This window comes from Berghia stephanieae, chromosome 7, assembly GCF_034508935.2.
Source record: "Berghia stephanieae isolate SIO BIC M18660-M18661 chromosome 7, UCSD_Bste_1.3, whole genome shotgun sequence".
Lineage (NCBI taxonomy): Eukaryota > Metazoa > Mollusca > Gastropoda > Nudibranchia > Aeolidiidae > Berghia > Berghia stephanieae.
Genome location: NC_088366.1, coordinates 36431087 through 36446628, shown reverse-complemented (window position 1 = coordinate 36446628; position 15542 = coordinate 36431087). Strand labels below are relative to the sequence as shown.

The 15542-nt window shown below is 35.0% G+C and overlaps 1 protein-coding gene across 2 annotated transcripts in view; it reads right to left on the bottom strand.

Moving 5' to 3' along the window:
- LOC144977174 (transcription initiation factor TFIID subunit 4B-like) overlaps positions 1 to 11286 on the bottom strand; it is a 29949-nt gene extending 18663 nt beyond the window's left edge. For both annotated transcript variants that reach the window (XM_078922056.1, XM_078922057.1), the window contains exons 1-5: positions 10120 to 11286; positions 8165 to 8329; positions 6958 to 7186; positions 4650 to 4771; positions 4384 to 4473 (exon numbers count right to left, since the gene is read on the bottom strand). In XM_078922056.1, coding sequence (XP_078778182.1) covers positions 4384 to 4473; positions 4650 to 4771; positions 6958 to 7186; positions 8165 to 8329; positions 10120 to 11265 — 1752 coding nt within the window. In that variant the 5' untranslated portion in view covers positions 11266 to 11286. The remainder of the gene's footprint in view (positions 1 to 4383; positions 4474 to 4649; positions 4772 to 6957; positions 7187 to 8164; positions 8330 to 10119) is intronic.
- Positions 11287 to 15542: the final 4256 nt, after the last annotated feature.

Sequence of the window (15542 nt, the reverse complement as noted above, 5' to 3'; positions counted from 1 at the left end):
ATTCAAGAACTCAACAAGAATGTAAAAATATTGTTGACACAAACAAAACAAGACACATGTAACTGATTGACAAAAGGACTTTAAAAAACAACAGGAAAATATTGATAAAAGTTATCCTATTTTTGAAATATAAATTACATTGTTACACTAGCCCTTAACAGCCCTGTGAAACTTTCCATCAAAATGAATGTTTCTATCATGGGGAACACATCTTCCCTGCCACATGTTGTTTCAATGGCCAAACATATTTGTGGGATTGAAAGTCAAGAGGAAGAAGATGAAAATTTTTAGGTATTCATTTGTTTGAAACATTCTCAACATTACAGCTTCAAGTTTTATATGATTTTGATTTTTTTTTTCTTTCTTCCCCTACAAAATTGAACGAAAGAACAACTACACACGCAACACAAAAACATAGATATTGAATAAAGCGACAGTGAAATCTCACTGCTGTGTCAAGGACCTGCAGATAGATCACTTTTTATTGAGGGGGCCATGTAAACAGAAAATGGAAAGATTAACAGATATTAATTATTGACAGTTTTACATTTTCAAGGGACTATCAACAAAAACACAGTTCATCGATTTTAACAAAAATTCTTTATGTGGGACATAAACAATGCTTTCAAATTTTCGATATTTTTTTTTCTTTTCATCACGACAGCTACAGACAGGTCCGAGATACAGCTGTTAAGCTGATGCGACGGGATCAATGATCAATTTTCCTGTCAGCGTTAGTTTATTAATGTCAAACCACAAGTTATGTGAATGCTCCATTTATCAGGTTTTGTTTTGTTTTCAGGGTTTTGCAGCACTTGCGACACTATTAGGTCATTTCAGCGCTAGTAGAAGGGAAAATGAAAGAGGAAAAAAAAAATGGTGGTAGATCTGAAGATAAAAGGACCAAAGATGATGTAAGACAAAGGGGGTTTGTTCAAATAGAGAACAGATTTCCAAGAGCAATCCACCAATGAGCCTATTTTGACATAAAGTCATAAAGATTTATTACAACGATGAAAAAACAACCAAAATAATATAAAAGTTAGAAACAAAAAAGTATTTAAAACTTAAGATAAACACCTGTTTAAATTATTTTCTTCCTATTCATTGAGTCTAAGATTTTAAAAAAATAAATAAATAAATAAATAAAAGTTACAACAATTTTCACATTAAACTAATAGTTAATAAGCATGACAACAGGAACAGTTTTACGGTTTCTCAGATTTTACAATGACTGTTAAGAGAATGGCAGCGATAAAAGTAAAAAAGAAAAGGACATCATATGAATCATTAGTGAGTACAGATAGATAGTAAAGAATTAAATGAGGAGAGTACAAGAGAAACATCAAGTTTAGAACTCTCAATATTGCAGAATGTATAAGTGACAGTGAGAGGAAGGAAATAATAAGAATATAAAAATAAAACTTGAAAAGTATACAAGACAAAGAAAAGAAAAGAACAATTTTATATTAAACATTCTAGCCAGTAAACCCAACACTATATATAAACAATGGAATAATTTTTAAATTAATTTATTCTTCCATTTAAAAAAATGAAAGAGAATTCTAAATTTTCAATAGAAAAATCAATTCATGAATAAAAATCGATCCAGAAGTTTAATTCTTATTTTGTCTTTCATGTGTAAGTAAAATCTAAAAGCACAAAGATTGACATACGCATTGCAGGTGTCCACAAAAATGTAAATAAGACTGAACATAAACTTAACAAAGAGGTCCCTGTCCAGGACAAAGAAACATCATCAACTGCATTGTGTAGATAATTGAATGATATGTGGAGTGACCTATCTCTCCCCGTCATCCAAGGAAATTCATATATTTCTGAGATCAGTTATGATAAGACTGTCTTCATAGGGGAAGTCAAAATTAACTAGATCTACAACTGTTTGTAGTAGTAGACAAACATGAAATAGGCAAATGCCACTTACAAAATTAGACCTGTAAATGAGCTCTATAAAAATTGACTGAAACTCTTCGTAATTCGTCGTAGTCGTCGCAGAAAAATCCAAAGAATCGAAATTAATGTAAACAGCAAGCTCGCTTGAGCAAAACAATGGCAGTAAACTAATTTGCACGGGAATTGATTAGGCTACTTACCCTTGTTACTTATAATTAGGTACCCAATCAATGAAGAAACTAGAAACAGTCAACCAGTTTGTTTACAATGTGAGGCAATCAAGATGTACTGTGGCAATCCCTAACTTTCGATTTGACGGTGTCTACATAACGCACTTCCGGCTTTCGCATTTTAGTTTTTTCACACTTTTACTTCCCTCCAGGTAAATGTGGTCAATTTTGGCTTACACGAAACAGTGAAATTTATCGCTCAGCAACTCAGTTAAAATTGGCTACCATTGGGATCACGACAGGTTTGGAAAGTGAAAAAATAAATTCACAAAGGCTGTGTGGAAAATACACTGGGATGTGTTCAGACACGGAAATTCTAAAAAGTGTCACTTAGCCTTGGCAACATATCTATCGTAAATATAAATGGCCCATGAGCTATGCGTAGCGCTATGGAACATTCCTAATTACTTTATGGTCATTCGACTACGATTCATGAATTCTTTCTTTCTTCATTTCTTTCTTTCCTTTTTCAAAATATTTGAATTTGACGAATTGACTGATTTCAGTTAATTGAATGAGAATTTACAGGTCTACAAAATAAATATTTACTGAAAAAATACAATTTGAATCTAACAAACATAATTTCAAAAGATAACAATATATATCAAAACATCTTATCCAACAAACAAAACAAATATTCTTAATGCCTCTCAGTTATCACCAAGCCAATGCAGTACACATTAATCGTGATTTTAATCTTAGCCTTCCATATTTATGTGATGAGGGACATAATTCCGAAAAAATCCATATTAAATGGATTTGAAATAAAAAATTGTTAACAAACTTGACCAAAAAAAAATCTTTAAATAGTTGGGGAAAAAACAAAACAATTTGACTAGGGAAGAATTGGAACAAATTTAGGTAAGTTATTGAAAGGAACCGTCACTGAAATGAAAATATTAACTCTCATCTCTTTTCATAGATAAGGCAACTATTACTTGTGTCATGTGCTTTTAAAGAAGGCAGTTGACCAGCATCAACCATGACACGAGAGAGCTTGCCATGTTTCAAACATTCTTAATATATGTGAATGGGGAACATAACACCATTTGTTATTGAATGAAACAAGACGCACTAAACACTGGACCTCATTTTAATTTTTCATCTTCTATGTAAAATACTCAACACAAAAAACTTGAAGACACGGAAATAGGCCAGTCTCAACTTATTTGAGATTTCCGTGCTGCACTGTAATTGGGTAAGTTTTTTAAATTGATAATATCAATAAGAAATAAACATCAAAATATATACTTTTTAAATTTTCTTTACAATACAAATTATGAGACAGGAAAATGACACAAAACACATTGGGGGGTTGAGGGGTGAGGGATATGTGGCTAATAATCTGCGTGAAAATGAATATAAGCAAAGTGTTCTTTGTGCATGAATGAAAAATAAATTGTAATATCTATGGTTTACCATAAGGGGGTAGAGAGCAGAGCTCTAAATAGGTGTAAATTAAATGAAGGATGGGGAAAAAATGAAAAATTTTTAAAACATAAAATAATTCCTAGATTCAACGTAAGAATGGAAGGAAATAATGAAAAAATGAAACTGAAGAAATTAATAATAGCAAGTTACAAGAAATTTGTTTTTAGTAGGATAAATAAATCGTATTAATGAGCTTTTCAAATGCTCAATATAATTTCTAAACATTATATGCAAAATGCAAAAATAAAGTCACTTATGAAATTCAGGGAAGCAATAAAATAACAAAAGATGGTAAAGAATAGATGTGATAAACAAATGTGTGCAATAAAAATAAAATGTAATGTCTATGGTGGCTCAAGCTCAATTAAACTAAATAGTGGTAGTTGTTTGTTAATTTACCGGATAAATACAAAAAACATGATAAATATATTAATATCTTCAATTATCTTCTAATGGTTTCGTCTCACACTACAATATTATGACATTCTAACCAGGCGGTGAATTCGTTGCCACATTCGTATGCAATCAGAAACCCAACCAGTAGCCTCGTCACAATACAATGCTCAACCAAATACAATGGCAAATTCAGTTTCTAACACAACAAATTAAGAAAAATTCATGACTTTTGTTTCACATGTAAATTTAACCTTGAATTTCTTGTTTGTTACATTGGAAAAAGTGAAATGAACATGCAAATGTTTTGATTACTAGTTTAGTTTATGGAACTGGAGAAAACTAATTCAACTTAAACATGCATATGAGCTCCACTCGAAAAATAAATTTTAGATGACAAAATAATGGATCATACCTTTAGAAATGGAACCAAATATGGTTGAGGAGATGATTGCAACTCGTGCTGTAAACGTTCAGTGAAGGCTTCAGGCTCTACTCGACCATCCTAATGAGAAAAAATTAATTCGAGATTTCCGGTAAAAATTAAACATTAAAATAATTATTGCTTCAAAATATCATGTAAATCACATTATCATTTCCACAAAGTCATAGGACAAACTAACAGAATTTACAAGGATATATAAAATTCACAATTATCAACACTTTTATAGTTGTACTTACAATGAGGCCTTGTATTAAAGCTTGAACATTCTTGACAGTTTCTGCTGGTTGACTATGAGCCAATTTTATCAGCGTAGACAAAAAATTCTTGCATTTTTTGACATTGTCCAACATTGCTTTGTCTGAAATAAAAATAAACATAAAAATGCAATTTTTTAAGATCAAATCATTGTCAATTAATTCATTTCATTTGATCCCTTTACAACAATTTTGGCACTATTATCAAAGAAAGTGTTAAATCCCAAACTCAGTTACTACCTGAGATGTCAACTTAAAATTTGACTCTCAAGAATTTAAGTAAGACTCCACAAGGAGGAATTTCATCGGCGAAACAGGAATTTAAGATTAGAAAATATGCAAACATAATGTCAAATACCATCCCAAGACGCCCTATCAAGTAAAGTTCTAAAACCAAAAAGGATTTTATATGAAAAGTTTGTTTTTGTTTTTAAGGGTTTTACGGCGCTTGCAACACATTTAGGTTATATCAGCACCAGTAAAAAGGAAGAAAATGGGATAGTAAAAAGTTATAGAATTACAATTAAAGCACCCAAGAAAAAGTAAGACATAGGGAACTGAGAACAAATAGGGATCAGATGTAGATTCCAAGAGCATACCACCAATGTACTTAGTCTGAGATCACCTAAAAGTCTCATCCAGACACAAGCACAGGTCCCAACTAAGAGGAATACACTCAAATGTTTTTTGTTTGTTTGTTTATTGCTTTAGGTCTCTTCCAACACAAATGAGGTTATATGAGAGACCGCTGAAACAAAAAAACAAGCAATCTAACAAAAATAGTACAAATGTAAATCAAAATCATAACCTAAAGATATAAGCTAAATTATAAATAACCAAGAACAAACAGGCAGAAGATTTACAGAAAAAAATATATCCCCTGTCAAAAATACAATCACAAACCAAAGAAGCAGGATAGGCTAGTAAAGAGAAGAAGAAACGACATCACTATCGGATCGTACACCCATGCGAACATCATAGGTATATGATTCAAGGGTGATGCTCCCATCCAACCACCCAACTCAAATGTTTACCAATCATATAATATAATATGTAAACTCAACATAATACAATGCATAACAGAGAGATGATTTACAAGGAAATAAATATCATCTCCCAAAACTATAACTATACATTCGACTGTTTCCCTCCCAGCCAAAGAGCTCCGGCAAGGATCAGGACAAAACTAAGTAATCTCATTCCAAGACAATGACAGGAAACAATTGGGAAACGGGTATGGGGGGATAGAAGACACAGCATGTACCTCCCTGCCCACTATGGGAGGTCAGGATCCTCACCCAGTATATATATGAAAAGTAAAAAATGACTGGTAGTGATGGTGGTAATGATGATGATATGGTGGCAATGCTGTCAACCCTAGCCCGTGTAACTGCTCCCCTAGAAAAATGATAAAAATAGCAAAATGGCTTTCCGTTTCTCACACTTTTTCTTACTACCTATACCCTTTTCAACCGTATTTTTGTCTTTATTGTATATTTTGAGAAATTGCATTTCAAAAATATTTCTAAGATAATAAAATATCAATTTCCACCAAAATCTCTAAATCAATTTTTTTAAAGGACTTTCCAAATATTTAACCTAAACCACCCCTTATAATTATTAATACAGGAACACAGAGAAGATGGATCATATGAAAGGAAAGAAACAAATAAAGGCAAAAATCCACCTTTGTGTGGAAAAGTGGCACTCGTTATCAACAATAAACATGGTCTAATGCCTGCATATATACATTTTCTATAGTATTCCCTAGAAAAAGATAAATTCAATCCTACCCCTCTTTTTAAGTCAACATATTATTACAGCTCTCAATGCAAATTGCTTATTTCATGCAATGTCCTGTCCTCAGACCTGTCACGGAAACTAACAAAAACATCTGTACATTTTTTTTTTTTTCTTGGTTCATGAAAAAAATTTTTTGCACAAGTCAAAATGCATAATTTTCTGCATCATTATATAAATTGTCTATTTATAATGATGTAGCACAAATAAATAGTTCAGTTTGGTCAACTGTCCATTTTAAAGTAAATTTACAATATTTTCCTTTAAAAAAATTGGTTTGAAAATCTTTACATGAAGGAAAACAATGTCAAATTAATCTAATTTGTCCTCTAAAAAACATGTATCATACGAATATTAATGTATACTTCAATGGATACTTCTCTGTGAAAATGTATCATTGGGTCTAACCACTTACTGATGAGAAACCAAGAGAGGAAGGAAGGATACACATACAACTCAAATCAAAGCAGCCACCCCTTTCATAACTTACTCATATCAGTAGGAGCTGGTGCTGCATTGTTTCCTACTGATGATGGCTGGTTGATTGAGGTTGGTGTGGCCTGACTAGTAGTAGCCCCTGTAGACCGGGGTAAGGTATGTCCCATAGAGTTAATTGCAGCTGGTGCTCGCACCGGTTGTGGCTGACCAGCTGATGGTTGAATGGTGACAATAGTTTGACCACTGACTGGGGCACGGATTGGTGACTGGGAATTGACGGGCTAGAGAGGTGGAAAAATTAAGAGTTGTCCAAACAAAATGTAATGCTCAAATCATGAATAATAAGAGAAATAACTGATTTCTTGGAACATGATGAGGAAAATAATAATAATAATGATAATAATAATAATAATAATAATAATAATAATAATAATAATAATAATAATAATAATAATAATAATAATAATAATAATAATAATAATATATTCTTTTTAAGAATGAGGGTTAGGGGTCAAAATTCTTTTAATAATAATAACAATGACCAGTTTTGTTTGGTTTTGTCTTTTTCAATATGACAATTCCATTCTTGATAGAGATTACTGCCTATAATTGTATCCAAATGTCTATAGAATTCAGAAGATTCTGTTTGAAAATAAATATAAAACTTTGTTTTTCATTTTAGCCCAACTGAATAATTTCTAAAATAAATTGTGTTGTGGATATTCAAGCTGTTGTCGTCAAGAATATGGTCGATAATTCTATGTTTGCTTTGTTTGTTTGTTTGTTCGCTTTCTCTTAGTTTTGCTTTGTTTGTTTGTTTGTTCGCTTTCTCTTTGTTTTGCTTTGTTTGTTTTTGTTGTTTTTTGTTTATTTTTGTTTGTTTTTTTATTGGGTTTTTCTTTTACTCGAAATTAACTCAAAGACTGAATAATTATCATGTCATGGCACAAGACTGAATGAAGGGCTAGAGCTCAGGTGGTCGCTGGTTCGGATAAGTAAGTAAGTATCATGTTTATATATATATATATTCAAGTCAAACCACAAGAGTAATCAATTCAAGCAAATTAAGAAATAAACAAATATTATAAAAAAATAATAACAAAATGTTTCTCAATATTATCTAATCATCAACTTTCAAGGCCAATATATGTTCAAATAATAATTAAAAGGGAAGGACTTAAACTAACACTAAACAAAAATAGATTGAGATCAACAGAATACTCTCAGTAAAAAATAAAGAAATCAGTAAAATTACATACCCTGACATTTGGTAATCTGTAGGGACTGGGGGAAATGGTAGTGATGACACTATTACTACTGTTCACTGATGGCTGTTGTATCACATTTTGCGATGCTGATACAATGACCAACTGCCCACTCTCATTCCTCATCAAGACTGCTCCTTGAGGAATTGTTATTGTACCCTTGAAAAGAAAGAAAAAAAATAATAAATAATAATCAGATGATGATGATAGAGATGGGAGTGGCAATGAAGCTGACGCTGTGGTGGTTGTAATGACACTGTAAGCGGTGAGAGCAATCCTTGGCAGCTATGTGGTCTAGTGGTATGACACTCGCTTTCGGATCGGAAGGTCCTGGGTTCGAGCCTTGCTCGGTGCATAGTTGAGTCCTTGGAGAAGGCTCTTTACTCACATTCTCTCACCGTACTCAGGTGTAAAATGAGTACATGGTCGTTAACAGCGTTGCCTTTGTCCGCAAAATTTGTAATATCGCCTGACAGGCGTCATGTCTCATCCAACATGTTATGTGTTGCTGTTGGCCAGGGACCCCTTGTAAACACTGGTGAAAACCGTCATCATATAAGTAGCTGAAAAGATACCTATAGTACTACATGTGACGCATCAGTCAGAAACACAGTCAACAGCTGATGTACGACATGTGCATACATCAAATGCATCAGCATCAACATCATATGATAATTTCCATTCAGGATCAATAAAGAATATCTTATCTTATTTTATCTTATTCACATCAAATTTTTTTTTTAAATCGTACAAAATCCTTTGGAGTCGTGTCCACGTACTTGGGTCCAAAAATCGTAATAAAATATGCGAAATCATACAGGTTTGCAGATCCTGTACTGGAAATCCGACAATTGTCAGAAGGTTTACAGGCCTGATTAATGAAATTAATGAAAACCTGGCTTGATAGAGGTCAATCTGTTTCTTTCTTTGGAAATATAAAACTATAATTCAGGGTGAGCGACTACATATATTATTTTTTTGTAACGGAGAGTCTATGTGCACATTAACTGGGCACCTCGCCTCAGGATCTACGTACACGGTAACATACACAGTAACTTTTGTATCATGCTTTGAAAGGGAGGGGGGAAGGGGAGGGGGTATTGAGCTTGGTGCACATTAACTTATGACCTTGATTTTTTCATATCCAACGACTCCCCCAACCCCCTTTTTGTGTGTTTTAGTTTTAGGCAGAATGTAAGCAGAAGTTGGGCTGCCAGGTGGCCACATGCATGACTGCATTGACGTAACAGAGAATTTATAGTTGGGCATTACTCATTACCCGAAGTCTTTGTTTTAATTAATCCATTAGCCTTGTGAGAGACAAATCCAAGTATTTGCAAACTGAGCAGAAAGTCTTCGTTTTACCATGAGATGATGGGAAGGGGAAGGGATGACACCATGACAAGAGAAAAGGGTGAGGGGGGGGGGGCCATGGATGAAGATGAAATAAACAATGGGTCGCCTGGTGATGTAGATGAAAGAAGTGTTACGGAGATGCTTTACGGTACGCGATTAGTGCAATTTAAACCTCTTAACAGTGAAACTGATTCTCCCCCCCCCCCCCCCCCCCCCACGATAATAGTTTCCCTTTTGCTGATGATGCAGAATGAATCATTTACACCAAGAGAGCAGTAAGAGTATAGCTCGTCTTTAAATGATAACATTAAGACAAGACTAAGATCTGGTGTTAGGTTAAAGTAAAGTAAGATTGAATCTCGCCTTTAATGGGTTAAATTGTATTGATTTAAAAAATTATCACAAACACACACACACACAACAGCCAGGTCCATCCATTGCTTGTATTGCAGTGGCAAACAAGTTATCATGTACGTAGATCCTGAGGCTAGGTGCAGTGTAACTGTGTATGTAGACACTCCCTTTTTGTAATGCAAATGTCATATGAATATAAATTTTCTCAAAAAATCAATATCAAAACCAATTGTACTTACAGTTTGCGAAGTTTGCTGCCTTGGTGCTATATTTGGTTGATTTATTCTAATTGGATTTGGGATGCGGACATTTTGACGAATTTGGGGTGCGCCAACAGGTCGAATTGTTGATGGCGTTACATTAGATGATGCATTTACAACTTGCAAAGATGATGTAGCATTGGCAACAGTTGTTGCTATGGACGGCCTGATGACAACTTGCTGTTGTGAGCTAGGAGTTTGGGGCCGGACTGAAATAATATTAGAATTTGGTCCAGCAGCAGAATTAACAGGAGTAGATCCACGGATAACTTGGGTATGTGTTCCTTGTATCACAGAATTGGAATTTGAAATATCACCTTTATTTTTCAATAACGGACTAACACAGCCTTTCACATTTATTGTATGATTGGTATCACTTTTCATAACTATTTGATGAGGTATCACAGACCCAGCCTTATTAGATAAAAGTGTACTACCATTTGGTAAAACTGTCACCCCAGGTTTTTGTTCTGCTGCTAATGTTGCTAAGTTGTGCATTGCAGAACTTGCCCCTGAGGCACTTATGTTTACTCTGTTCATGGTTTGTGTTGGCCTTATTGTGACGTTTTGAGACATGGCACTTGTATTTATGTATTGATTATTTGATGGGATTTGAGTGTGTGTGATTGCATTATGCAATTTTGTATTATTTGCCACAATGCGTATTGATGGTGAATTGTGTTTTGTTTGATCATTGTTATTCATTCTTCTCAATGTGACAGTTTCTCCCGTAGTATTGGTAGTTGAATGCGAGTTGGACAGATTCGAGTTTATAATTGATGATATTCCTATTATCTGTGAATTTGAAGCATTGCCTTTCATTGAATTAATAATGTTTACATTATGGGATTGAGCTTTGTTTGCCAAGCCAAGAGTACTGTGCATAGATTGGGCTACAACACTTTGCGGCTGAGCCCTCACGACATTCAACTGAACGTGTGATGCATTGGTAGATGCAATTCCACCGATGTGATTGTTATTAAACGGTCCACATGTTATCACTTTTTGTACTTCCTTGTTTGTAGGAGAAGCTAATTGTGATTCTAGGGATCCAACAAGTGCTGTAACTTTGTTTTCATCTATTTCAGTAGACAAGAAATCATCCATGGACCCACGATCCGCCATTTCATTCGCTTGTCTATTTTGAAATGAGACTGCGCATGTGCGACCTCAGTATTATGGGATACAACCTTGGTTGGTGGTTGCCAGGTTGTAATATTGTCTATATATTGAAGAAATATTACAGCAAAACTTAAACTTTCATATCTTTAAAAATGAGGTGACTTTATTCAATATATGATAATTTTTATTTGATCAGTAGGATATCATAATGCATCAAAATGATTATTAAACGTCTGTCCTTCTAACATATATACATTTTCGCTAAAGGGTAGTGACTTATAACGAGTGTCGTAGACAGTGGTGGCTAGTGATAAAATAGAAAATATATTGGGAGGATTGTCAATATATTATAAATTATCATATTCATGATGTGGAACCTCAGTATAACAGGTCGGGATATAACCGGCACCCGGTTACAACATGGATTTTTTAACCCCGTTTTTCACATTCTTTACTCTAATTCTTATTAAAATTTGTCGGCTATATCAGAGACTTTTAAGACCCAATACACTTCAGCAAGCTTTCCTCGAACCCATTCGAATGTCCCGAATTCTTTCCCTATTATTCTTTGTTATTATTCATTCCTTCCTCGAAATAATTTTTACTGCGGACACGGTTTTCTCTAACTAATTTCACCCAGCCAACGTAAAAAATCAAATTGATTGTTATTTTGTTTTTATGAGTCGGGAGATTTTGACCACTGGTGATTTAATGTGACATTGACAATTACATGTGTTTATCGTGTGTATCTATCTACACTGGAGGTGTGAGTATACAATAGGAGACAACACAGTCACACACTCCATCGTCGGTTCGCATAACCGACACCTCTCTGCTTATTCTTGTCACTTCGCCGTTCTCTCTAATTTCAATGCCATGTGCCATGGTTTGCTAATGGTTGGCTAAAAAATAATGATAAGTGTTTAATTGTAAACTTCAATTTATTAGACAAGGACAGAAACTGTGTAATACAATGAATTAGCCCACATACGTCCAGGTATGCCTGCAACAAAAGGCAACGGAGAGCTCGGATAGGTGTAGTTCGTGAATACTGTGTCTCTCTCTCTGTGTGTGTGTGTGTGTGTGTGTGTGTGTGTGTGTGTGTAGGATACTTATTACACCGTTTTGTCCTTCTGTTGTTCTGATGATGTTGCTGTTTCTTTCCGTTCCCAGCCAGTCTGTCGGGGAAAATCTAATAAATTGAAGCTTACAATTCAACACTGATCGGTTTTTTTTTTCTTCCTTCGAGCTTTTCATTAACGGTTAGTTATGAAGGTAAGTGAATGTTGTGATGCAGCAACCCCCCCCCCCCACACACACACACACACTCACACCCACACACACACGAACCCCTTGAAACATGTCATTACATAATAACAAAGTAGATACATATATAATAAAGAGTTCCATTCATTCATCCTCAAGCGGCAATTTGTTTTAGGGTCTATTCCAAGAGGGAAGACTGAAATAACCCAGGGTCTATTCCAAGAGGGAAGACTGAAATAACCCAGGTGTCAGCAGTAGTACATAGCCGCAAATTGAGCTAGGGAAAGGTGGCTTGCTGAAGGTCATATAACAATAACAGTGGATATTCGAAATAGGTAATTTTTCGGGTACGAAGCAAATACGATACCGCTGGCTGAGCCACCCCCCCCCCCCCCCCCACCACCCCCACCCCTCCCCCCAACTCCCCAAGGCACAGTTTCCTCAAACTACGGTTTCCTCGAACATCCTTGCATGTCCTGAGGAGTTCGACGAAATCGTGCTGGAGTGTAGGATATAATAGGGGCACCGACGCCCACTGAATATCTCCAAATACAACGAATTAGCCCACAATACGTCCAGGTATGCCTGCAACAACAGTCAACGGAGAGCTAGGTTAGGTGTAGTTCGTGAACACTGTGTGGGTGGGTGTGTTTGTTTGTGTGTGTGCGTGTGCGTGTGTGTATGTGTATGTGTGTGTGTTTAGGCTACTTACTATTATACTACACGATTTTCAGTACAAACATTAGTCTTTCCTGTTAACTTTCAGATCACACTCAGGTTTTCCATGCCCTCTCTTCTAATCACATGGCCTATGAATTTCCCCCGCCGTTTACGTATTGTGCCAACTACTTTTCTTGTAAGTTACAATGTAACCCAGCCTCTTTTATTCAGGACATACTCATTTCTCTCTTCTTTTTTTTTTTATTGTCCTTGGAATACGGAGCATTCCTTTCTGAAGCCACATTTCCACTGCTTCCAGTCTTGTAATTATCTCTGAGGTCATGGTCCAAGTTTTGCAAGCGTTTTCAATATGGGTTATGTGTAACGTTGAAGTAGTTTCATCTTTAGAAGTTGGGCAACGGTTTTTGTTGGGTTTTTTTACCCGTTGGATATGCTTTTCATGTTTTGTAAACCTGTTTTTGTCTTTCCTATCCTGCTTTTAACTTCACCTGAACTTTTTTTTTCATTTTCATTAAATATTATTCCTAAATATTTGAATGTTTTTACGTGGATTAGTGTTGTTCCGTTTAGTTTAGATGTCACATGTTGGAATCTTTCCTTTCCTCGTGACTACCATGGTTTCAGTTTTACTTTTGTTTTTAGGCCAAGTCCCAATTTTTTTTCTTTCTTCCACAACTTTATTTAGCAGTGGTTGAAGATCTTTCTCGTTTTTTGTTGTTTGTTGTTTTGTTTGTTTGTTTTTTTTCAATCAAAGTCGTGTCGTCTGCGTACCTTATGTTGTTTATGATTTGTCCATTTACGCTCACTCCTGTCATGTTTTTTATTTTCCTCATAATCTGCTTTGTACATATCGAGAATAGATCCGGTGACAACAAACATCCTTGCCTGACCCAATTTTATATTGGCTGGTACATATTCTTATTGTTGCTGTTTGTTCCGAATAAAGTTTTTGGATCATCCTTAAATCTCTTCCATGTCCAACTCTTCCAGAGTATCCATCATCGTTGCGTGCCGTACCATTTCGACAGCTTTTGTGTAATCAATGAAGCATAAGTCTCTTTTCACTTAAGGGTTTCTTTCAATCATGTTTCTCATAATAAAAATTGCATTTGTTGTACCTTTCACTTCGACAAAACCACGCTAATCTCCTGCTATTTGTGGGTTTATTTTGTTTCTTGCTCTTTTCATAAGTATTCTTAACAAAATTGTATTGATGTGATTCCTTAATCTGATGATGGAGTTCACATTCAATTGTTGCCGGGGGTGGGGGTTGTGGTAGTGCTATGAAAGTTGACTTTGATAGGTACAATGGGATGTGTCCTGATAGCTATATACACATGCAATATGTCTGTACGAGCTGACACTCCAATTTCTTCTAAAGGTTCCAGTATCTCAATTGTAATGAAGTCTGGTCCCCCCTGCCTTCCCTGACTTCATCTTTTTCATTGCAAACCTGACCTCATCTTTTATTATGGGTACACCTTCAGCATTCCTACGACCAGTACTCATTTCCGGTCGAGTTTCGGGTGATCATCATCATATAATTCCTTTAAGTATTCCGCCCATCTTTAAAAAATCTTCTCTTTTTCAATTAATCTCTGTCTGTCCTTAGATTTGTTGCATCCAATTGATAAACATGTTTTATTTTTACTGATCTCACTGCCTCTCGGATGCATTTTATTTGGATTAAGATAGAAATGAAATTAGTTTCTATTTCATCACATTTCGTCTCAAGCCATTCGTTCTTTGCTTCTTTGGATTTTGCTCTGATTCTTTGTTGATTTTTCCACGAGGTTCCTTGTCATACTTATTTGTTCTACTCACTTCAATCATTTCTATAATTTCTTTTGTTTTCCATCTTTGCTTTGGTTTTTGTTGCACTGGTGGCACATTTTCTTTCAATGAGTTTGTGATGGCTTCCTTAATACATTTTCATTTCTTATCAATGTCTAGTAGTGTTTCCAAAATGTCAAATTTGTTCCGAACCTTCACTTGACATTTTTCGCTTAGATGTTGATTGTATTTCAGGAGATCAAGCTGCAATTTTATGAATGTTTCTGTGAGCTTTCTTTAATTTCTTCTGTTTAAGTTTTACTTTGACTATCACAGGATTGTGAGCTTAGTAGCAGTCAGCTTCCATGTATGCTTTTGAGCTTTTTTACAGCGTTTCTGAACTGGTTGTTTATAAGGATGAAATCGATTTTATTCCTATAGTTTCCGTCTGGATATCAATTTCCTCCTTGAATGTAGTTCAAATCATGTATTGGCCACCATCCTTTCATTGGTATGTGCCTATTCAATATTTTTTTTTCCTCTTTCATTACCAAGCCCAT